The sequence below is a fragment of the Erpetoichthys calabaricus genome, chromosome 5 (genome assembly GCF_900747795.2).
Source record: "Erpetoichthys calabaricus chromosome 5, fErpCal1.3, whole genome shotgun sequence".
NCBI classification, from domain to species: Eukaryota; Metazoa; Chordata; class Cladistia; order Polypteriformes; family Polypteridae; genus Erpetoichthys; species Erpetoichthys calabaricus.
In genome coordinates, this window is record NC_041398.2 from 196,535,231 (window position 1) to 196,560,532 (window position 25,302).

At 39.9% G+C, this 25,302-nt stretch overlaps 1 protein-coding gene across 4 annotated transcripts in view; it reads right to left on the bottom strand.

The window, feature by feature from the left end:
* The window catches only part of LOC114652147 (uncharacterized), a 381,858-nt gene that overhangs the window by 307,743 nt on the left and 48,813 nt on the right, over positions 1 to 25,302 (bottom strand). For all 4 annotated transcript variants that reach the window (XM_051927670.1, XM_051927672.1, XM_051927671.1 and 1 more), the window contains exon 2: positions 10,767 to 10,861. In XM_051927670.1, the coding sequence (XP_051783630.1) occupies positions 10,767 to 10,861 (95 nt within the window). The remainder of the gene's footprint in view (positions 1 to 10,766; positions 10,862 to 25,302) is intronic.

Below are 25,302 nucleotides of genomic sequence, written 5' to 3' on the forward strand. Positions count from 1 at the left end.
AAAAACAAAAGTAATGTAACAAATTGTACCTCAGATGTTGTAAGTTGGTGGAATAAAGGCATAAGTAAAATAGATAAATATGTATTATACACATAGGAACTATTCATTTATTTTCAGTTAAGTCATCTGCAGCAAACTTTTATAAATGAGGGTTTCTGATTTTTAGATAGTGCAAACTGTTTCTTCTTTATTGACGTTTTCTCTTGGAGAGCTTTTTTCATTTCATTGAAAATGAAAGCAGCAGCTGCCAAAATATGTAGCTTTCTTATTAATTTTTCAACATTGTGTAAAATAAATGTATAAAGTAACATAAAAGGTTTAAATACTGGTTATTCTTTTACACTAAAATATTACTACAGAGATACAAAACAAGTAAAATGGATATGTTCTTTTTCTTTAAGGAGATTAAATATTACTGAAGAAAGAAAAAAAAAATTAAACAGCCAAATGGGGCTATGCATACGAACTTAAAAGGTTTAAATAAAACAGAAATATATATTTTATTTTTACTTGCTTAACTTGTGGAGGGTGTATCCTGTAGCAAAGCCCTAACTTTTTTCGTGAAAGCCCGTTTCAGTCAATAAGTCTTAAAAAAACATATAAAGATATTGACAATAAGCTAAGTCATCTGCAGCAAAGTTTTATAAATGAGGGTTTCTCGTTTTTAGACAATAAGCTACGCAAACCCAGGAAGACATGGAATCGTTTAAATCAAGTATCATTACATCTTCCTTTCTTAAAGAGAAGTAAGGCAGTACTTATAAGCTTACATATTTATATATAGACATACATATATATATATATATATCTATATCCGAAGCCGTGCAAGCACAGTCTTTTGAGAATGCAACGTATAGTTGTACAGAAGAAAAGCAATCTTGCCTCAAATGAATGGCAACCTTTTGTAGGTCTATGAAGTTAATTTAAACTTTAGGTTTACACGGTGCTTTCTTTCCGAAGTACCTGCACTCATGAATATGTCTGTATGTGTCAGTCGGTCAAATCCACGCGCTTCGCACCGGCGAAGTACCGCTTTTAAATTTTTATTAAGAAGAAAATAAAACGTTTTTAAATTGAGGGAAAATATGCTAATAACAGTTTGTTAAGGATCAGTTTTTTTGTGAAGCTGCCTTTACTCAAGTGATCACTTCGACCTGACTTGGTGGCCAAGTGTAAGCGTTACCTGGAAGTAACCACCCATACAATCAGATTTTGAATCAGACTACGAATGCCGTGAATGTAATTACACACTCACTGCACTTGCTTACGGTAATTGAACCTCGGACGTCAGCGCTAGAGGGGCTTAGCAGCGGTGAAGTATTGGTTTTAAATTTTAATTAAGAACAAAAGAAAACCTCAGAGGTTCGATTCCCGAAAGGGAGTGAAGTGAGTGTCCGGCTACCTACCAGGTAAAGCTTATGGTCGGACAGCAAGTGACGTAACATCAGCCACGGTGCCTTCAGTTGTGAGAAGCAGATCATAGAATGATTGAAAATAGTTTTGCATTTACCTTTTTAGTAAAAGGCGAGCTTTTAAGCCTGAGAAATCACCCCGTAAATGCACACGTTTAATTGCAGTGAGTGTCCGGCTACCTACCAGGTAAAGCTTATGGTCGGACAGCAAGTGACGTAACATCAGCCACGGTGCCTTCAGTTGTGAGAAGCAGATCATAGAATGATTGAAAATAGTTTTGCATTTACCTTTTTAGTAAAAGGCGAGCTTTTAAGCCTGAGAAATCACCCCGTAAATGCACACGTTTAATTGCACATGTGTTAATATGTATGGTTACACAGTATTAAAAGACAGTGAACAACGTCAGTTACCTTTGTTCCCGCGTTTGATAAAAGGTGAGCTTTTAAGCCTGAGAAATCACCCCGTAAATGCACACGTTTAATTGCACATGTGTTAATATGTATGCTTACACAGTATTAAAAGACAGTCAAAAATTAACGTCATTTACCTTCGTTCCCGCGTTTGACTCGTGCTGTAAATCTCTTCCTTGTTTTTAGTTCACGTGATTACGTAGGAGGCGTGATGACGCGATACGTGACTCCGCCTCCTCCATTACAGTGTATGGACAAAAAATATGTTCCAGTTATGACCATTACACGTAGAATTTCGAAATGAAACCTGCCTAACTTTTGTAAGTAAGCTGTAAGGAATGAGCCTGCCAAATTTCAGCCTTCCACCTACACGGGAAGTTCGAGAATTAGTGATGAGTGAGTCAGTCAGTCAGTCAGTCAGTCAGTCAATCAGTCAGTCAGTCAGTCAGTCAGTGAGTCAGTGAGTCAGTGAGGGCTTTGCCTTTTATTAATATGTATAGATAAAAAAACTGAGAAATCACATGTACATAAGTATTCACAGCCTTTGCCATGAAGCTCAAAATTGAGCTCAGGTGCATCCTGTTTCCCCTGATCATCCTTGAGATGTTTCTGCAGCATAATTGGAGTCCACCTGTGGTAAATTCAGTTGATTGGACATGATTTGGAAAGACACACACCTGTCTATATAAGGTCCCACAGTTGACAGTTCATGTCAGAGCACAAACCAAGCGTGAAGTCAAAGGAATTGTCTGTAGACCTCCGAGACAGGATTGTCTCGAGGCACAAATCTAGGGAAGGTTACAGAAAAATTTCTGCTGCTTTGAAGGTCCCAATGAGCACAGTGGCCTCCATCATCCGTAAGTGGAAGAAGTTCGAGACCACCAGGACTCTTCCTAGAGCTGGCTGGCCATCTAAACTGAGCGATCGGGGGAGAAGGGCCTTAGTCAGGGAGGTGACAAAGAACCCGATGGTCACTCTGTCAGAGCTCCAGAGGTCCTCTGTGGAGAGAGGGGAACCTTCCAGAAGGACAACCATCTCTGGTCTGATGAGACAAAGATTGAACTCTTTGGTGTGAATGCCAGGCGTCACGTTTGGAGGAAACCAGGCACCGCTCATCACCAGGCCAATACCATCCCTACAGTGAAGCATGATAGTGGCGGCATCATGCTGTGGGGATGTTTTTCAGCGTCAGGGACTGAGAGACTAGTCAGGATAAAGGGAAAGATGACTGCAGCGATGTACAGAGACATCCTGGATGAAAACCTGCTCCAGAGCGCTCTTGACCTCCGACTGGGGTGACGGTTCAGCAGGACAACGACTCTAAGCAAACAGCCAAGATATCAAAGGAGTGGCTTCAGGACAACTCTGTGAATGTCCTTGAGTGGCCCAGCCAGAGCCCAGACTTGAATCCGACTGAACATCTCTGGAGAGATCTTAAAATGGCTGTGCACCAATGCTTCCCATCCAACCTGATGGAGCTTGAGAGGTGCTGCAAAGAGGAATGGGCAAAACTGGCCAAGGATAGGCGTGCCAAGCTTGTGGCATCATATTCAAAAAGACTTGAGGCTGTAATTGCTGCCAAAGGTGCATAGACAAAGTATTGAGCAAAGGCTGTGAATACTTATGTACATGTGATTTCTCAGTTTTTCTATTTTTAACAAATTTGCAAAAACCTCAAGTAAACTTTTTTCACATTGTCATTATGGGGTGTTGTGTGTAGAATTCTGAGGAAAAAAATGAATTTAATCCATCTATATATATAAAATCCCTATGTGCGTCCAGGTGTCCGTGTGTGGGTGTCTTCTGGTGAAGTGCGCATGCGCGGGGCACGGTTGCGATTTGCGATATTACTGTCAGAGAAAGTTAGAGGCGTTTTATGGAAATACAAACCAGTATTACTGCAAGAGGAAATTAAAGGTACACAATACAGTGACGCATATTACAGCCACATACAAGCCAGTATTACTGTCAGAGGAGATTAAAGGCATATTACTGACGTGCACGCCTGTATTACCGCCAGAGAAAATTAAAGGTATATTACGGACGTACAAGCCAGCGGACGTACAAGACGGTATCCTTCAATAAGGGCGCGCACAGGCATCCTTCAATAAGGGCGCGCATAAAAAGGCGAGCCTCAAAAGGGCGACCTCAATTGGGCGCAGCGAATAAAGGAAGGCGTAAATAAAGATCTGCACTTTTGTTACTCTTCACATATTCCAGAGCCATTTGAACTAAATTATCTATGAACGCCTTTATTCGCCACGCTCAATTGAGGTCGCCCTTTTGAAGCTCGCCTTTTTGTGCGCGCCCTTATTGAATAGAGCCGTACAAGACAGTATTACTGTCACAGAAAATTAAAGACACACAATACACGGCAGCAGCCCACGAAGAACGGTCAGCTCAGCAAGTAAGCATCAACAAAAGAAAGGCTGAAAGAAAGAAAAATACGACCAACAAAAAGAATGAGGTCAAAGTCCCTTGCCATTTAATATAGACTGTTCCTACTAATGTTTATGCACTACTGTTCTAGTGCCCGTTATTGTAACGGGCTAAATGACTAGTTTTGGAATAAGGCTGTAACATAACAAAATGTGGAAAAAGTGATGCGCTGTGAATACTTTCCGGATGCACTGTATTACTTCTGATTAAGGGTTTCTTTTTTAAAGTCTACTGTATGATCCCTTTGCTCCATTGCCACACATGCTTTGGCATACTAGTTTTGTTCAACTATTTTTTCTAAGGAACTCATGCAATGTGAGCTACATTTAGCATTGCGGCAGTCACCAATACACTTCCAACATTGAGTCAGTGTACATTTTCTTGCTCCAAGGCAGTATATTTGGCCCCATAAGTACAACAGATTTTAATTCTCTACTTTTAGGATTAACTAATGTGCTCTGCCAATTGCTTCCACCCAATGACAAAAAGTCAAATATGTTGGCCTTAGTATTTGCTTGTGGTCCACTATTGCATCAAACCATAACATAAAGCAAAGCACTAAACACTATCAAAAAAAAAAGATTTAGAATGTGATGGGACCAGAGTTTCCTTGTATTCAAAGCTTACCTCTGGTTTCCTGTGACTCTAAAACAGGATTAAGCAGGCTAAAGTGTAACAGAACAGAATGGATGGATGGTTTTGGAAATTATGTGACCAGGTTCTTCAACATATCATTGAACTGAAATCAATAAATGTAGTAAATGAATGACTAATTACACCATTAGTAGTTTTTGTTATTTTTTAAATTTTTAACATGTATTGTTCTTTAACAATTATATTTTATACAACATGCTAATGCTAAGATTTTAATGATTCACTATTATGTAACATGAATAATTCTTGTTAATTAATGCATTATTTGCTAGATGTCAAAATTTATGTATTCATTGAATCAGTAATGGGTGAGCTGGGCTCTTTTATAAGAAAGCAAAAAAAAAGATAAAGAGCCAAGGTGCAGTGATGTGTTGCAGCACAAGGGACAGAGAAGCAGATCCAGACTATTATCAGACTGAAAAAGCATGAGCCAGCTACATTGGAAGGCCTCAAGGCACAGTTACGGTAAGTAATATTTGGTATGTCTACTGCTCATTCAGAAAAAAAAAATGTGACAGGATATTTTAAATTATTCTGAAGGTTGAATCTCTTGTTAGAAATGTGAAATGTTGACATCTGTCACATGGAACTTAGGATCTGCAATACTAAACATATCACAACATTAACTAGAAAGGAAAAGTTTCATATGTCTGAAAATCTTGTTCAATTCTCACTGATTTGTCCACTAAAGGCTGCTTCCTAAATATTTTCAATAAGTAAAGAAGGTAGCATGTGAATTAAAGCTTTATACCATTTTCCAAACCCTTTCAACCCATTAATTTAGTTTCTAAAAGAAGCATGTGGGGTTGGTGGGGGCAAGATCCTATCCTATCCGGGTAACATCGTGAACAAGACAAGAACTGATCCTGAATGGGGTTACATTCATCACATGATACACTCACACATACACTCACCATGGGCCAATTTAATGTCACAATATACATATCCTGCATGTGTTTCTCCATAGTATCAAGACAAAACCCACAAAGATACAGGTGAAATCTACAGAGGCCACACTGACAGGTCAGGATTTGTTTCCATGGCACCACCATAAATAGAATATGAAATCTAAAATAAATAAATAATTTAAAAATTATTTAAATAATTAATGCCCAGAAAATGGCTGACCACACCTCTATTGGAATTCCCTGACTGAATAAGGGGGTAAAGAAAAGGCATGACTTAAATGATTTATGGATGAATGTGCAATTGATCGATGATGACACTAAATCTACTTTGAAGCATTTACAGACATAAGATGAGAACCCTATGCATTATGAAAGGTCTTAGCGACATTACTGCAGCACAGTGAATAACACTGCTGAAGTACATATTGAGTGTCTTGGGTTCAAATTCCAGCCTGGGCACTGCCTGTGTGAAGTACTCTGGCTATCTCTCCACATTTCAAGTAAGGTTAACAGGTGACTCTAATCAGGCCTACTGTAAATAGGTGCGATGAAGTAGCACCTCATCCAGGAATATTTCTAGCTTAGATATCAATGTTCCTTGGACAAGCATCTATATATATAATTCACCAAGTCTATATATATAATTCACTAAGCCGGAAGACAAGTAGCCACCCATGGAAAGCATGCCACAAGGGGCGTGGATTCACTAAGCCGCCGACAAGACCATTGGATACGACGACAACTCGCACAGCCACGCCCACCAACTCGGACGCGACGCCTTGGAAAACACGCCGTCATTTATGTTTGTCTGTCCTACAGTACACATGCACCTCTGAGCCACGTTGACTTTTCGGTTACAACGCACGGCCGCGTGCACCATAGCAAACTGTTTTACACGCTACATACAGCAATTCGCACCCGCGACAAACATGCATCTTCTTAGATGGTGCTGCAGGAACATGGAAGATGTTTCCCTGCCCACCAACACTCCATTTTCCCTGGCCCGCGTCTACACTCGCTCTCTAGGCATTCACACGGCCTGCTCATGTGCCCGGATGCAAAAACTCACAGACCACCCAGTTAGTCCCTTTCGTCTGTGCTAGGAGTCCACATGCACCTCTGAGCCACGTTGACCTATCATTATTCGTTTCGGTTACGGCACCCAACCACGTCCACCATCGAAAACCATGGGAAATGAACAACGAAGCCCTGCCCAGAAACTCTACCCCTCCGCCAACTCGAACAGCTCATCAAACACATACTCGCTTTGGTCTGTGCTGCTGTCCAAATCCAGCTGTGAGCCACGTTGACTTTTCTTTTGCCCTCCATGGCTACGGCTTCAAATGTATTTCATGGAAACAACACTTCTTTCAATGTTATAGAAATTCCTGCATCAGGTAACTGTTTGTTTCTATCAGTTGGGTTTTTTTTGGAAAAATGTCATTGACGAAACTGTTGCTCTCAAACTTCGCAACATGACTGTTGGCTTTGTTTGCCAACATTGGGATAACGTCGGCGAGGTGGTCACAAACTGCAACAACTCACCACACAAGGACGCCCTGTCTCTCGAGGCATGCATACTGCCGGAAGACAACCATGGGATACGCAGAAAATAGCCATGTCAGTCAACACAGATCAGACACCCAGGCAAACAACACTGAATAATCAATAGCTGCAACTACTTTGCCCGCCCCAACTCTTCACCTGAGTCGGTTTCGTCTGTGTTCAGCAGTATTTCCCAAACTCGGTCCTGGTTAACCCCTGTGGCTGCAGGGTTTTGTTCCAACCAGATTCCTAATCATTAATGCCAGTGAAACTCATCCGGGATAAGTCGGTTTTTCAAATGCAGCCGTGTAGCAGATTAGTCTAGCAAGATGTAATAATCCGAGATGAATGCGCGCCCTCGCGCTGAGTGAAAAGCCAATATATATTGAGTCTAGAAAACATGATCAGCAAGTCTTTGATAGGCTGCAACAAAATGATGAAAGAACGGGCGCATTTTTTTCACACAAGCTGGGTGGGTGGGTGTTAGCTAGTTAATTAGTTACTCGAAGGATTTCAAGATTTAATATACACAAGCGGTAACACTGTAAAAGCGGTCCAAACCAGAAAAGACGGCTGGCAAAAAGTGGCCGACAAATTAAACGCGTGTGCATTGTACTTACTGAAAGCAGCGTTACGGATTTTGCAAATGTTCATTTTTTTCCCTCTGCTTAAAAAACATTAAAAAAGCGGCGTGATTATGCGGCGTAGTAGGTATGCAGCGTGTAAAACAGTTTATTTGTCGCAGATAATTTGCCTTTTACTTTAAGACGAAGACAATTTCCTGTTAGATTTGCCTTTGCGATGACAATTAATAAGGCACAGGGCCAAACTTTCAAAAACATGGCTAGCGGGGGGTCATATGCTCGCACTGATTATGTCCCTGCCCTTTGTACACCCACCCCCCGGTACTACCATGGTCGGGTGACTTGGTGGATTATGTATAGAAAAGCAGCCAAAACCGCAAACAACAATGAAAAGTCTACGTAACTCACACATGCATGTGGACTGGGCAAAGAGCAAAACGACTCAGGTGACGAGTTGGGGGTGGGCACATGAAATGTTACTTTTCTTGGCGATTTATTACATTACCGATTTTTCAAATGTTAATTTTCTCCCTGTGCTTAAAAATCATTAAAAAAGCGGCCTGATTATCCGGCGTATGGTACGCCGCGGGTTGGCTAGTTGGTCCATAATCAACCACACCATATACAGATTCCTTTACCACGATTTAGTGTAAACAGGGTCATTTAAAGTACTAGATAAACAAAATTAAAATTAATATTTTATTTTTCTCACGTTACTAATAAACGTATTTCTCAAATACATTTACTTTATGCATAAAACATAGGATACTTTCACTGATGTGAACATTCAAATTTAAAAGAAACAGTGCCTAACTTGTTTTTGCAAATAATTACTGACATAAAAAAATTTAAAGTTAATTGATGTCTGAAGTGCAAGGAGTCTTCTTGTTAGCAGTATCTCTTGGGGACTCCACAAGAAACACCACACTAAACTAAGCGCTCCAGGGTAAACATGATGACAAGGATTATAAAGCATTTTGCTTTGTTTTTCTTCACCAACTGAGTCCAAGATTAGCTTCCTTGCTATTAACTTTCAGACAAGTACTGATCAGAATTTTTAATTACAAAAAAGAATTTTACAAAAATAATATATACTTTCTGTATAGAACAAAGAGCACTGCTTAATTTAACTACAAAATATCTAGAAGGATAAATGCATAATTTTAGGAATAAATCAAAGGTGATGTTTTGACTTTACTGTCAAAGTCCTGGCTGAGAGTGCGAGGCTGGCAATGACAATTATGGATGTAATATAATTACGAAGGCTGGTGTGAAAACATACTCTGTAACATTAACAGATTTTGGGTGGGATAATTAGCAAAGAATGGTTCAAGCTGAACCCTAACAGCTGGTGTTGAAAGGGATATTGTTACCAACATTAGAGAGAATAAAACTGCAGCAAATCTCAAATTTTACTAACACAATAAAAAAGCAAATAACACACTTTGTTTTATGAACCTTTTGTTTCAGAGCAAAAATTGGTAACCAAAACGGAAAAAAATCTAAACATGGACTTAATTAAAAGACACAAATTAGGCAATGAATGAGGGAAGGTTTTAGTACAAACCTGTAGCCAGGACTTGGTTCATTTTGTCTGATCTAAATCAAATTCACTACTTAATTAAAATCCCCAACAGAGCACAACTTCCATATTTAAAATAGTAAATCTCTTTAAGGCAAAACATAATAATTTCACATAGATGTAATGTATTTACAGTATATGATCTTATATGATATGATACAAATATAAGGTATTTAAAGAAGAACAGTAACAAATGTATAAGATAACATTTCTTCCATCCATCCATCCATTTTCCAACCCGGTGAATCCGAACACACCCACACACCGAGCACAAACTAGAGACAATATAGGATCACCAATGCACCTAATCTGCATGTCTTTGGACTGTGGGAGGAAACCCACGCAGACACGGGGAGAACATGCAAACTCCATGCAGGGAGGACTGGGAGGAAGCGAACCTGGGTCTCCTTACTGCAAGGCAGCAGCGCTACCACTACGCCACTGAGCCGCCCGATAACATTTCTTGATATAAATAAACATTAATCAAACATGCATTTTAATCGCTTGCTATTCATGTTCCTCCTAAACTGAAGTACTTTTTAAATTCTTCTTAAATTTTTCTCCTTGTTCAAACGTAACAATATTTATTAAAAATACTTACATAAGAAAGGAAATGCATCATTTGTCGATTCCTAAACCATATTCTTAATATCAAGGAAACCTTACCAAATTGAAAATTATCCCACAACTCACAGTTTAAATACAAAACTTAAGTATTTTGTTGATTTGCCTTTTACCTGTTTATATTGTAACTAACCTTTATTACCTTTCATTCTGTGACTACCTTTTCATACTTCACAATTTAGGCTGTAATAATAATTTGTTTAATTATTCTGATGAGTATTTTTCCAAACTAATACCACTTAGTCAATTTATTATTTATTATAAAACACTCTTATTCTTATTTTCCCCTGACAATAACAATCTCACCTCTCTTCAGGATGAAAGCATCAAATTCAAATGGCACAATGAAAACATCCCACTGAGCATGTCAGAAAAGGTTTGTATTTTGGGAAAATAATCCGTTTTTTTACCTGACATATGTCACCTCCCACTAAAAACATAATAAGATTGAATATTATGCAAATTATGCATATAGTATGTACCAATTACATCACTAAGGTGGCTATGTCAGTCATACACCTTCCTGGCATACTAAGTTTGAGTGAAAAGACCACCTCATTACAATGACAGCAGGAAGCTCCATTTTGCAATGTTACACAGGACTTACCTCAAGACTGATGTTGACACTGCCAATTGCCACTTTAATTAATCCATCTGATAGCTCTTTCACAACTGTTAGGAACATCCGCTCGATATTCATATCTGTAGTTAAAATAGATAGGTTATAAAAGATGACATTATAAAAGATGACAATGATAAATCACACTAAATGTAATTTAAGTGAAAAGAATCAGTTGGAGAATGTCTGCTTTTTAGATTGATTTTGAAGTCTAGTTGGCAGCATACAAATCTTCCAGAAGTAGGCATTAATGACAGACATTTTGAGTTATAAACAAAAATTACTGTCTTTTTGAGAGCTCTCTAGTTCTTCAAAATGAAAATGGCTCATTTTCATATTTACACTGATAAAGTGGGGAGCCTTGAACCAAGTAATTGAAATACTAAAATCTTTTTCTGAGATTAGCTATTGTTGAAGTGAAAGGCTAATTAACCAAGGACAACCACTAATAGTTCAGAAATATGCAAGGGCAAGTTTTAATTAGCTAAAGAATTACCTGTATAAAATTACATTTTCTCTACTAACACTTAGTAGCAGTAGCTACCCAACAAAAAAGAAAAGTAATTTATTTCAAAACACTTAGTAGCAGTAGCTACCCAACAAAAAAGAAAAGTAATTCATTTCAACATATACTAAACACATACATACTGAATGCTTTATTCTGTAATCCAGCGAGAAAATTAATTTTTTATCCCAAAGTGGTTGAGGAAAAAACAACGCAGTAGTTGCTACCTTTGATGACATACTGGTTTTATCAATGCTTTTATTTGTACTGTGTCAATGATGATGAAATCGCCTGGAGCAGCGCACTGGCTGATGGGAATTTTTGTCTCCATATCAGCACTTGCACAAGTTTGCAGATAAGATGAAGAGAGGAGGGATAACATATGTTAAATACCTTTCTCATTGGAGATACTGCATGAAATTAACTACACTTACAGCCACAGTGCCTAGCAAGCACTTGTTAAACACATCTCCTTTGAGCTTCACCTGGACCTTCCTCCATTCACTACCCTTCTGTAGACAGTCTTTATTTGTATTAACTGGCACTCCCCATTTCTCAGAGTGATCACTGTCAGTGCTGAGGTGAATTAGGGGACGTGGCACATTAGCATGTCCCGCTCAGTTTAGCATTATTAACGACATATATTAACAAATAAAAAAAGTGTCAGCTAATTTTCTCTTTTCTACAATGTCAACCAATTTCAATCAAACCCATCAAGGCATTTTTGAGATTATGAGGTATTTACTTTTTCTGTTGTGTGTGTGTGTTTTTTTTTTTTACCCCTAAATATTTATATATTGAAATGTCTTTTCTTAGTGGATACCAACTGCCCTAGATGTACTCTCCTGCCAAACTTCAACTTTTTAGCTAAATGCGAAATAATGTTTCTGTTGAGGAGTGTCTGAGCAAGTGAGTCAGTCAGTCAGTAAACAGTGTATTATATATACAGTGATTCCCCGCCTAACGCGGAAGTTGCGTTCCAGACCCATTAGCAATAGGTGAAAATCCACGATATAGAAAGACCATATAAATAAACATTTTTTTAATAGTTTAATAAGCCTTAAAATACCCCTCCCACATGCTTCAAACACATGTAAACTTATTAAAACACACTTTGTAAACACTGTCACACACGTGCACATGGGAGGCAGCTAAAGGGCTTGAGTAAGGGCAGTTCCGAGTCATACTGGGATGTGGCAGAGTGTACTGACTCTTTTTCTCCCTTTCCTATAGATCATTCACATTCCACCTGGCTCTCTTGATGTCACTTCCGGGACCGAGCCTATGGAATGAGACCTTGCCAGCTCCGGCCCCTGTGATGTCACATCCTGACTCGTACCTATGGCTGAAGACCTTCATGAGCCCGACCCCTTTGATCTAGCTTCCTGTCTTCCTCTTTAAAAGCCTCCACCTTTTTCCTATTCCCTCAGTTACGTTTTGGACTCGGTTTTGTGCATATCAGTGCTGTATTCATTTGAATGACTTTGCAGCCAGGAAATCAATTATACGGGTGGCTGCCCCAAACCTTTCTATGACTCTGAGTCAAGTTTGTGACAACACATATAATATGTGGATGTCGGGCTAAGGATATGAGTAACATCTCTCTATTATAAAAAACATCCTGGCAGGGAGACGAGGCTTAGTCTTCTCAGAAGACAATTTGATGTCACGCAAGACAAGGCAGTGAGACAGAAGGACAGCTGCTGTACATGCTTTTAAATGATCAACGCGCAGAGCGACAAGCAGAACAGGCATCTTGGCAGAAGCAGCACAAAGCCAGTAGCTGATCCGTCCACTTCTGCTTAGCGTGCGTTCAGCTCCCCCACTTCACAACGCAAGTGAGAGAGATGCAAAGTAGCAGGAGCGTAGCACACCTCCGGGGGAGGTTGACCGAAGCGATCGAGACCAGATCATCTTGGAGAGAACACTTTGATGACACACAAGACTAGACATTACAACCTCAGGAAGCAAAACCCATCAATACCCCGCTGTCAGTCTTCCGTGCTGTACTCCGCCCTCCCTCAATCGAACCTAACAGTCGCTCAAAAAAAAAAAAGGCTTCAACCTACCTGGGACGCTACAATACTTTCGAATTTTATTGCTTTCAAATTCTTTACCTTTCTCTGCATGTGTATCACGCCATCATTTTTTTTTTTTGAGCCTTTTGAATTCTACTGCTTTCATAATTTCTAGCCTGCTCTTCAAGTGTATAGCGCCAACGTTTTTAAATGCCTTTATGAAGTTCTACTTTGTCTTTTACTCATTGTCTTTTAATTCTGAGCCCGATTGGACATGCTTTTTTTTCAATTCCACTTGTTCCGGGCTGATTATTACTTTCCTTATTTTCTGTATTTGCACCTCAATTATTCTTTTTCTTTTTTGCATTTTTTTCTCTCCAACGCTTTTGAGTCTCTTTTCTCCGTGCTGTTCTTTCTTCTTCGCTTAGTTGTCGACGTTTTATCAATAACGTATTGTCCTTATATGCTTTATATGCACCGAGAGCCCTGGATCTGTGTGTGCTCAAAGCCTTGACACGACTGAGTGTTTTGCTGCACGGGTCTTATTTGATATAGGTTGTAAGTAGGGTGTGTCTTGCAAGAATCTCATGTTCTACGTCCCTGTGAGACGCTGCGTGGCCAATCTCTTTCATCTCATGGGTCTTTTAAGTGTCTTCCACGATCTTCACGTGAAGATCACGTCTCGTATCCCTAGTCTTTCTCTAGGATTTTTTTTTTATAATAGAGAGACAAGTTCACTAACATCTAACCTAGCAGTTGTTGGAATGCTTTTGGCAGACAAACTTCAGGTGCTCCCAGCTCTTAAAACAACGACAAGCAGAACACGTAGCTTGCCAGCAGCAGCTGCAGCAAGCCAGCAGTTGATCCGAACACTTCTCCTTAGAATGCGTTCAGCCCTCAAACACCAACCCCCCCCCCCCCCCCCCCACTCATCATCAGATCACATTCTTCTTATAACTGATATTGAGCTCCTTACAATTTCAATTAATTTTGAGGTACTGTATTCTAGATATCTCTACATAAAAGAAAATAACCAAACTTGAAGCTATGTTAACTTAAGCAACCAAGTACGTCTGTTGTCATTGTCAAGTGACTTAACTGCTGTATAACTTTTTGTCCTGGTGGTTGGAGTCTCTTCCAGAGGTCACGGAATCTCAGGTAGAGAATCAAACTTTTAATCTATCTCTGGTTGTGATCTCCATATTTTGACAATGACTTACAGTAACTTTATATTTGATTCTGTTGTACAAATCAATTTTGAGGCAATTCAGACAAATCTGTACAAACAGAGCCAGAACAGACTATACTGCCTAACAAGGTTATAATAGTAAAATGAAATGAAAATGACTAAAACTATTAAAGAAAAAACATTTTCACAAGCTGAAATAAAATAAATAACAAAACTGAGATGAAAAACTAAAGTGCACCTAAATAGCCAAAACAAATTAGCCTGTGACATATACCTGGAAAAAGAAAAAGAAAGGCTGAAAAGCACATACTATTTCAGTTCTACTGCACATAATACAAGACAGCAGACATTAACATCGTGTTTGCAGAAGGCACTAACTTAGGGAACAAACTCAGTTGAACACCGAAAACACAAAGAAGCCCAAGTAAACTTGTTTATTGAAACTGGCATGTCTGCTAAGGCTATGTGACATGCCATCGTTCAGAAAATCTGTTCCCTCTCTTGATCCCAAATTTAGCATGCCACAAATAAATGTGCTCATTGCACATTAAATGGATACAGCAACACAGCGTATCAAAGAAATGGTGAAACAAGCTCGGAAAGTAACACTTTGCATAGATAGAGTAAAAAGGATCTGACGGCTTTGTTTTTGGGAAAATCTGCATGCTTTTACCATTCACCAACACACCAAGTGCAGCATGCTTTGTTAAGTTTATGCCGCATATGTCATCTACATAGAGAACAACTTCTGGCAAGCCAGAGTGGCTATATATCCTAAACATACCCTTGTGGTGTTGGATCTTTTGTGAGCCCATGCCTCATAGGCACTTGCATCATCATCTAATTCTTCCACATGAAGCCTGAAAACCACGAGGACTGATTTATATAATTTATGTTAGGTACATGAAGCCTGAAAACCACGAGGACTGATTTATATAATTTATGTTAGGTACAATGCCCAGTGGAGGTGGGTGGTCTCGTAGTCTTGGAACTCTGGCAGATTGTCTTTTTTTTTTTTCTCCAGCCCTCTGGAGTTTTTTTGTGTTTGTTTTTTCTGTCCTCCTGGCCATCAGAATTTACTTTATTCTTTGTTACTTAGCATTGACTAATCTTATTTTTATATTTTTCTTTTTTATTTCTTCTGCCGTGAGTGGCAGCCTTTCCAGCAGCTCCGTGTAGGACTTTATCTTCTTTATCTTTCTACCTTTTTCTCTATCTCTCTGATCACTCCTACCACTTTCTTTTATGTGGACTCATTTCCTGGACACTTTTTACTATTTGGACATGGATTTTTACACTCCGAGACTCGTCTATTCAGGTAGTCAACTGCTAGCGCTGAGAACAAAGGCCCGTGCCGGTGTGGTTCCCCATTTACCTGACGAGGTAAGAAGGCCTTATCGTGGCAGCAGAGCCGGCGCTAAGCTAAAGCCTATGCGGCTAGCGAGGAAGTGGCGATACAAGCCTTTGGTGCCTTCTGTGATCCTGGGAAATGTGAACTCGCTACCAAATATGATCGATGAACTGGTTGCGCTGGTGAAAAATGTCAGGACCTACAGAGAATGCAGTTTGTTGTGTTTTTGTGAAACGTGGCTAACAACTAGCATCCCAGATGCTAACGTGGAGCTACCCGGGTTCAGCACAGTTAGAGTGGAAAGAGACGCAAATACCTGCGGGAAGCGGAAAGGAGGAGGACTTGCTCTCTATGTGAACACAAGGTGGTGCAACCTGGACATGTCAACGTCAAAATCTCCACTTGCTGCAGGGACATCAAACTGTTGGCTGTAAGTCTGTGTCCCTATTACTTGCCCAGAGAGTGTGGACACGTCATTGCTGTTATTGTTTACATCCCTCCTCACACGAACGTGGAGATAGCGGGTGACATCATCCACTCCGCTGATGCTAAGGAGCTTGTGCTAATCTCTGGAGATTTTAACCATGTGACGCTGGACAAAACATTACCTGCCTTCTCCCAGTATGTGCATTGTAACACCTGAGGAAATAGGATTATTGACCTACTTTATGCAAACGTTAAGGACGCATACAGCACCACCCTGCTGCCTGCGCTTGGGAAAGCAGATCATAACCTGGTTCTGCTTCAGTCTCACTACAAACCAAGAGTGAGGGAGCTACCTACAACCACACACTCATTCAGGAAGTGGTTCCCTGAGGCAGAGCAGTCTCGGATATCCTGCAGGGATCATACAGTGAGAACATTGAAGAGGTTGTTGACTGCACTACTGCCTACATCAACTTCTGTATGGACATTGTAGTTCTGGTAAGAACAGTATGCTGCTATGCTAACAACAAACCATGGATTACAAGTGACATCAAGGACCTTTTGAATCAGAAGAAAAGGGCTTTTAAAGGCAGTGATCAGCATGAGCTCAAGTGCGTGCAGAAGGAATTCCAAGTCCAGCTCAGGGCAGCGAAGGAGCAGTACAGGAGAAAACTGGAGCAAAAGTTGCAGAATAACAGCATGAAGGAAGTGTGGGATGGGATGAAGATCATCACTGGCTGCAGCTTGAATCGGGGTGCCTCCATCAAGAGAGACAGGGAGAAAGCAAATCTGATGAACAACTTTTTTAGCAGGTTTGACCACCCTAACCCACTCTCACTCTCACCTCAGAGTACTCCATCCTCCACCCATCCTTCTGCTGATACCAGCATAGGAGAGAGTTTTCCCCCACCCACAATTACAGCAGCCCAGGTAAGCAGAGAGCTGAAGAGACTTTGTGCCAGCAAAGCAGTGGGTCCAGATGGAGTATCACCGCGACTGTTGAAGGCCTGTGCATTGGAGCTTGGGAGTCCTCTACAGTGCATCTTCAACCCGAGCCTGGAACAGGGGAGAGTCCCAAGGCTTTGGAAAACATCTTGCATCACCCCAGTCCCAAAGGTATCACGTCCTAGTGAGCTGAATGACTCATGGCCTATCACCCTAACGTCACATGTAATGAAGACCATGGAGCAGCTGCTGCTTCAACACCTGAGGGCACAGGTCCACCACGCCCTTGACCCTCTGCAGTTCGCATACCAGGAGAAGGTGGGAGCGGAGGATGCCATCATCTACATGCTACACTGATCCCTCTCCCACTTGGACAGAGGCAGTGGTGCAGTAAGAATTATGTTTCTGGACTTCTCTAGCGCCTTCAACACCATCCAACCTCTGCTCCTTAGGGATAAGCTGACAGATGGGAGTAGATTCATACCTGGTGGCATGGATCGTGAACTATCTTACAGATAGACCTCAGTATGTGCATCTTGGGAACTGTAGGTCTGAGATTGTGGTCAGCAGCACAGGAGCACCGCAGGGGACTGTACTTTCTCCAGTCTTGTTCAGCCTATATACATCGGACTTCCAATACAACTCGGAGTCCTGCCACGTGCAAAAGTTCGCTGACGACACTGCTATCGTGGGCTACATCAGGAGTGGGCAGGAGGAGGAGTATTGGAACCTAATCAAGGACTTTGTTAAATGGTGCGACTCAAACCACCTACAACTGAACACCAGCAAAACCAAAGAGCTGGTGGTGGATTTTTTAGAAGGCCCAGGCCACTCACGGACATAAACTGGACTGGACTGCCAATACTGATTCTCTGTGCAAGAGAGGACAGAGCAGACTATACTTCCTTAGAAGGCTGGCGTCCTTCAACATCTGCAATAAGATGCTGCAGATGTTCTATCAGACGGTTGTGGCGAGCGCCCTCTTCTACGTGGTGGTGTGCTAGGGAGACAGCATGGACAAACTGGTGAGGAAGGCAGGCTCTATTGTAGGCACGGAGCTGGACAGTTTGACATCTGTGGCTGAGCGACGGGCGCTGAGTAGGCTCCTGTCAATCATGGAGAATTCACTACATCCACTGAATAGTATCATCTCCAGACAGAGGAGCAGCTTCAGCAACAGACTGCTGTCACTGTCCTGCTCCACTGACAGACTGAGGAGATTGTTCCTCCCCCACACTATGTGACTCTTCAATTATTATTGACTGTTATACCTGCCTCGCACTCTCCACCTTGCATTTTTTAACTTGCACTGCATTTTTATCACTCTTTAATTATTTTTGTTTTTATCAGTATGCTGCTGCTGGAGTATGTGAATTTCCCCTTGGGGATTAATAAAGTATCTATCTATCTATCTATCTATCTATCTATCTATCTATCTATCTATCTATCTATCTATCTATCTATCTATCTATCTATCTATCTTGTAAAGCACTTTGAGCGACATCATTTGTATGAAAACGTGCTATAAAAATAAATGTTGTTGTTGCACGAATATTCACAGTTTGTGGACAGCTGTCATCTAGATTGTGAAACAGAACGACCACTTTCTAGAGCACCAAGTTTTCTTGAAAATTAAAAGAAAGATGTATAACTGAATCACACATTCAGGCCCTGTTTTGTATCACTGTTATTGTGGATTGCTATTTTGCATGTCAGTTCATATTCAGTATCTGGTTTTATTTTTGTTTAGTTTTTAACAGGACATACCTATCGGTGTCTGCTGACATTAAACAAATGTTATTTCCAAACCTATTAAGTCTATACTGTAGTTCACATTTGTGAACACTATAGTTTTGTGAAAAAAAGACTAAACTAAAAATAAAAATATGGCATGGAGGCTAACTAAAACTAAATTAAAACTAAAATAAGAAGTTATATAAAAATGAAAACTAGCAAAAAAAAGCAAAACTATAATAACCTTGCTTCCTAAGGAGACTCAGATCTTTGGTTGTATGCAGCAAGCTGCTGAAAATGTTTTATCAGTCCATAGTAGCCACTGTGTTGTTCTATGCTGCAGTCTCCTGGGAAAGCAACTTGAACTCAAAAAATGCGCAATGCCAATGCAGGAAAGCCTGCTCCATCACAGGGTGAAACCCGGACACACTGAAAGCTGTTGTGGGAAAAAAAGGATGGTGGCAAAATGGATGCCATCATAAAAAAATCTCCTGCATCCCCTCCAGGAGGCGCTCTATTGGAGTACTTTTAGCCACAGGCTCATTCCATCACAGTGTGCTAAGAAGAACTTCTGGGGGGCATCTTTTCTACCTACTGCTATCAGACAATTCGATGCTTCTTCCTGACATACTCTGTAAATTCACTTTGAAATATCTGCAAAATATGTATTTATTTTTATATATTGATTGATTGGCTGTATTATTGGTCTTGTGAGTCGGTATCCTTGTTTTTATGTTTCTGCTGCTGTATGCATCTGAATTCCCCCATGGTATTAATGAATTTTATCAAATCTAATCTAATCTAATTCATTAACTTCTGAGGTTATATATAAAGTATTAGGACACGCTAAGATAGCTACTTAGCCTCTGAGGTTTTATTATGAAGCTCACACTAGTTAAACAGCACTTAACTGATAAGTCTACATATGAAAAGCAACTTTTTGTCATAATCATATTGCTTTCTCAAGGGTAAATAACCTAAAGCTCTGCAAACAATAGTAAGACAAGTTAATTAAAATATTACAGTAACATATGAGTAATGTATATTATATTAAATTGGTATTTTATACACAAAACAATAAATTGGAGTCAGATTAATGGTCCATGCTCATATTCAGTTATTAGTTAGGAGATGTGAAGCTATAGAGAAACTGATTGAGTTAAAACCTAACATCTGTCTAAAATCATAGCCAGTTAAAAATGCCTAAATAATATTCAGTGGATACATTATTTAATTATTCTGAAATTTCACTGAGGTTTACTGCAATAAAATACATAAATTATGATTTTCCCTTTATATCCATATTAAAGATATATATTGAATTTAAGTTGTACACTCAGTCTATAAGATGTAAAAACTTTTCTGTGCATGCGCAAAAGATCGATTTTTTTTAGAGTATCATAAAAGATCACAGCCAAAGAAAAGTTTGCGACCCCTGCTATATAAGAACATGGCCTCTCGCATTACTTTCTGCTTTCTAGATACTCATTCTGTCGAAAAAATATCTGAAAACTAAAATAATATATATTATGATTTTATGTAGTATAGTTCATTGATTCCTTTTCAGTTCTTTATGAAAGAACAAAATCTTATTACCCCTCTACTGCATAGCACACACACTAATTCATAGATCTTCATTTTATACTAGCTAATCAAACATATAGCATATCCTTGGACAAGAGGGATGAAACAGAAGCCCTTAGAATAAGACACACATCAGTACAGCATGAATATCTGAACTCAACAACAGGAGGTAACCCCTCCTGGCATTTAACGGCTCAATATTCTCCTACATGGCCTTCTTTATACAGCAGCCTAACTAGAAGGCAATTACACTACACAGTCCTCTCATTTTGCAACAGGTTTGCTGCTTATAGCTTACCTCTTCTATGATCTGACACCTGTTGCCCAATTTTTCTACTTCAAGGTACACCAGTTTATAAAATCACTTCAAACACGCTGGGAAAAATTGTGGGCCTAATCAACTATGATGTCTCATTTCCCAGAGAATGATGAAATTAACAGATCAGTTAAGGACCATTAAGATGTTATCTCAGCCATACTTAAGACAGCTTCTAACCTGCAAGCATTTACAGAATGTTCTGTACACAGCACTTGCAGTAAGTACTATTTCAACCTGCAACATGGAGCCAAAGAGAACCTGCACCCTACTTACACTTCATTATCCTTTATCCAAAAGCACCCAAGCTATTTCATGAGTAACTTAGTTGCTTGTTGAAATTGCCTATGAACACCTTCAAAGAGATCATGATAAAGTCTGCATTTGGAGCAGACAGAATGATAGTGCTTGCTTCAGTTTCAGCTAATAACAGTGTTCAATGCATGCCTTTCACTTACCAGTCCATATTTAATACTGTAGCTGGAGTATTTCAGAGCATTTGAAAAGGATACACCAGTTTTCATAAATTAATAATGTGGTAGTTCATGATTGGCTTCTTAATGAATAAATGGAATTAAGAATGCACTCAACCAGGAAACAACTGAATAATGGGTGATCTGTGGTTTACGTTAAAATGGCCAGCTGATGGATCAATTTGGTATACATTCTTGAATATCTAGTGAGTGCTGCAGCACGATCAGAAGTAAAACCAGAAAAAGAGATTAAAGGATATGAATTGCCATACGTAAACTGATTCAGACACAGAAACACCGGAACGGTAACAATTAGATTTGTTTATCAGGCACTGAAGAAAGCTCACCTCTTGAACTGCAACAGTTCAAGCAATAATTAGTTATCTTTTAATTAACAGATTTCATAAAGTAAAAATCAAAATTGCCTACATAGTTAGCTCCCTCTTACATTAAAGATCCATTTTATAATTGGTGCATCCGTGTAGCCACAAGGATCCATGTGATATAAATTTCATTAGCAGTCAAAGTCTCTAAAATAGTCTTGCTACAGCCACTCAACTTTACATCTTCTGACTCCTTGCTCTACGTGGACACACCTAAGTTTACCAAATAAAGAAACTCTAACATCTTGCATCCCTTTATCACAAAGGCATGTAAAACAAAGGGACAATTTACACCATAATTTGCTGACACCTATTGCAACTCACAGACAAGGTGGTATTGCAAAACAACAGTCTCCCGAGTATTTGTTTGCAAGACAGTAATCAAAGAAATCTGAATATTATAAGTAATGCATACCTTTTCAATTACAAACAAACTCAGTTTAATATTAACATGAAAGAATACAAGTTTATTTTTGTAATCAAATGCTTTAAAAGAATGTGCTCCACCTTAAATGATATTCTTTTATGTTACTTACTCCAGGTAATTTGTAGTAGTGGCTGAGAATTTTTTTTATCTCATGTTTTAATGCAGCATGTACAGGAAAAAGTTTATGACATTTTAGAAGCCAATGGTAACCAATGCTGTACAATAGCAAACGATGTGAAAAACATCCATGTAAAAAAGAAAAAAAAAAATCTCACATTACTCGAGTTGCATAATCCACATGTCAGTTATCTAGTCGTATGCTTAAAATGCAAAAAATGCATGGTTCCTTGCTAAAATAATATCAAATATATACATCCAGAATAATCAGCGCATCTCATAAACAGGAAACTAAAGGCTCATGGGAATGACTTTTTGAACTGGGGGGAGGGGCAGGTCTTCAACATAGGAGTTCTTATCTTTATTCCATGGATGTTTTTCGTATCGTTTTCGGTTTTTGTACAGCATTAGTCACTACTAGCCAACTCGCTACGCCGCATAATTATTTATTGATGGGTGAACACTTCCTGAAAGACACAGTTGTCCAAATGGGGTGGGTTTGAGGATACAACTGTGAGTGAATGAAAAGATGGAACTCTGGAGAGAGCAACATACAATTGTCCATGACTGAAAACTGGTTTTGGCAGATACAGGGATATCTTTTTGAAAGTTTGTCCCTGCGCCTTATTAATTGTCATTGCAAAGGCCAATCTAACAGGAAATTGTCTGCGTGCATATCTTTTTGAAAGTTTGTCCCTGCGCCTTATTGTCATTGCAAAGGCCAATCTAACAGGAAATTGTCTGCGTGTACACGTAAAAGGCAAATTTGAATCTGATGGGGTCAGGGAAATCCAGGGAATATGGACAGTTTGTGAAGTAGCAGCTGCGATTGTTTTACACTCTAGTACATTGCGGTGGATGCTGGTAACAGTCAGTCTAGTGCCTTTACAGACAATTCTTGCTGGCATGAAGTTTCTGAGAAACATGACGACTGAACCAATTTTAAGTTTGAGTTTATGCGGAGGCATGCCAGTGGGAGTAAGACTGCTAAGAAATTCTTCGGGGAATGAAAGTTGATGTGCGGGATCGTCTGTGACGATGGAGTCAACGCTGGTAAAAGTTACTTCGTCGTAAGGAAGAGCTGTCATATTTGTCGTCAGTGTAAGTACATGCATGTGACGCCACAAAGGTTGCTTGTTAATGCAACCGGCGACAGTAAATGCTAGAGTTGGCGAGCGGGGCTCTGTCTTGCGTGCGTGCATATCCCATGGTCGGGTGACTTGGTGGATTATATATAGAAAAGCAGCCAGAACCGAAAAGAACAATGAAAAGTCAACGTGGCTCAGAGGTGCATGTGGACTGTAGCAGAGACGAAAGCAACTGAGGTGGTGTTTGGTGAGGTACTGCGTGCCTCGAGAGCGAGGGGGGGACTCGGGAGGAGGGTTAGAGTTGGCGGGCGGGGCTCTGTCGTGCATATCCCATGGTCTTAGTTGGTGGGCGGGGCTCTGTGAGTGGGCAGGCGTGGCTCTGTCGTGCATATCCCATGGTCTCTGTCTTGCATGCCATGGTCGGCTGCTTAGTGAATTGTTGGTGGGCAGGGCTCTGTGAGTTGGCAGGCGTGGCTCTGTCTTGCGTGCGTCTTGCTTGCCATGGACTTAGTGAATGATATATATAGATTGGTTTTCATTATATCTTAAACCTTTTTTTCTCAATTCTGTAGAAAAACATGAGATTAAACATTGTTTTCAGCCACCATTACACACATGGTTAAATAACATATTAAAAATATTATCACATTAATGTATTATCATTTTTGTATGGAGCATTACTTTTAACTTAATTTCAAAAAGATTACAGATAAGGACAAAGACTGAAAGATAATTCTGAGCACCTAAACCGAGAAACATTAATGTGAGAATGCAAAGACAGAAATCAAAACAAAAATGAAAAACTCAAAGCATAATCCTAAAAGCCTGATTTTCACCACTAACTGTAAAACAAAGAGACAGAATCTTTTACTTGAATTTATCCACCAAGGTACATGCAATATATTGTCCTTATGCTTAAACATCCTACACTTTTTAATAATGAAACAGTACCTCACAGATTAAGGCGGCACGGTGGCGCTGTGGGTAGCGCTGCTGCCTCGCAGTTGGGAGACCTGGGGACCTGGGTTTGCTTCCCGGGTCCTCCCTGTGTGGAGTTTGCATGTTCTCCCAGTGTCTGCGTGGGTTTCCTCCGGGCGCTCCGGTTTCCTCCCACAGTCCAAAGACATGCAGGTTAGGTGGATTGGCGATTCTAAATTGGCCCTAGTGTGTGCTTGGTGTGTGGGTGTGTTTGTGTGTGTCCTGTGGTGGGTTGGCACCCTGCCCAGGATTGGTTCCTGCCTTGTGCCCTGTGTTGGCTGGGATTGGCTCCAGCAGACCCCCGTGACCCTGTGTTCGGAATCAGCGGGTTGGAAAATGGATGGATGGATGGATACCTCACAGATTATACAGATTATACTCCCTGACATGACACAGCTGAGAGGTGTGCTGTAAAGTACTGTAGTGGGTTCTATTGCTCAGCTAAACACCCAGCTGCCACTATATCAGCTTACCTGTGACTTAGCTTACTACATAGCTTGTGCATGCTGCTAGTTATTTTTAGTGACATGTGTGCACAAAAGCAGGAAATAATTGAAAATACTGACAAAGTACAGTACAGCACGTGTCAGTTGTAGTCATAGCTGTTGTACATTCATTAGCATCAAAACTGCAAAGTCACTAGATGAAAATTAATTGAAATTCAGTTGAAAACAAATATTTTCGCTTGTTTATATCTTCAGAATTGCCTTAAGTCAATACCACTGTAACATGAGACCTGCCTATATATAAATTGCTTTGTTATGTCTGTACATTGTATTTATTATTACAGATGGCATAAGTCATTGAGTTATTTTTAGTGACATGTGTGCACAAAAGCAGGAAATAATTGAAAATACTGACAAAGTACCACGTGTAAGTTGTAGTCATAGCTGTTGTACATTCATTAGCATCAAAACTGCAAAGTCACTAGATGAAAATTAATTGAAACTCAGTTGAAAACAAATATTTTCGCTTGTTTATATCTTCAGA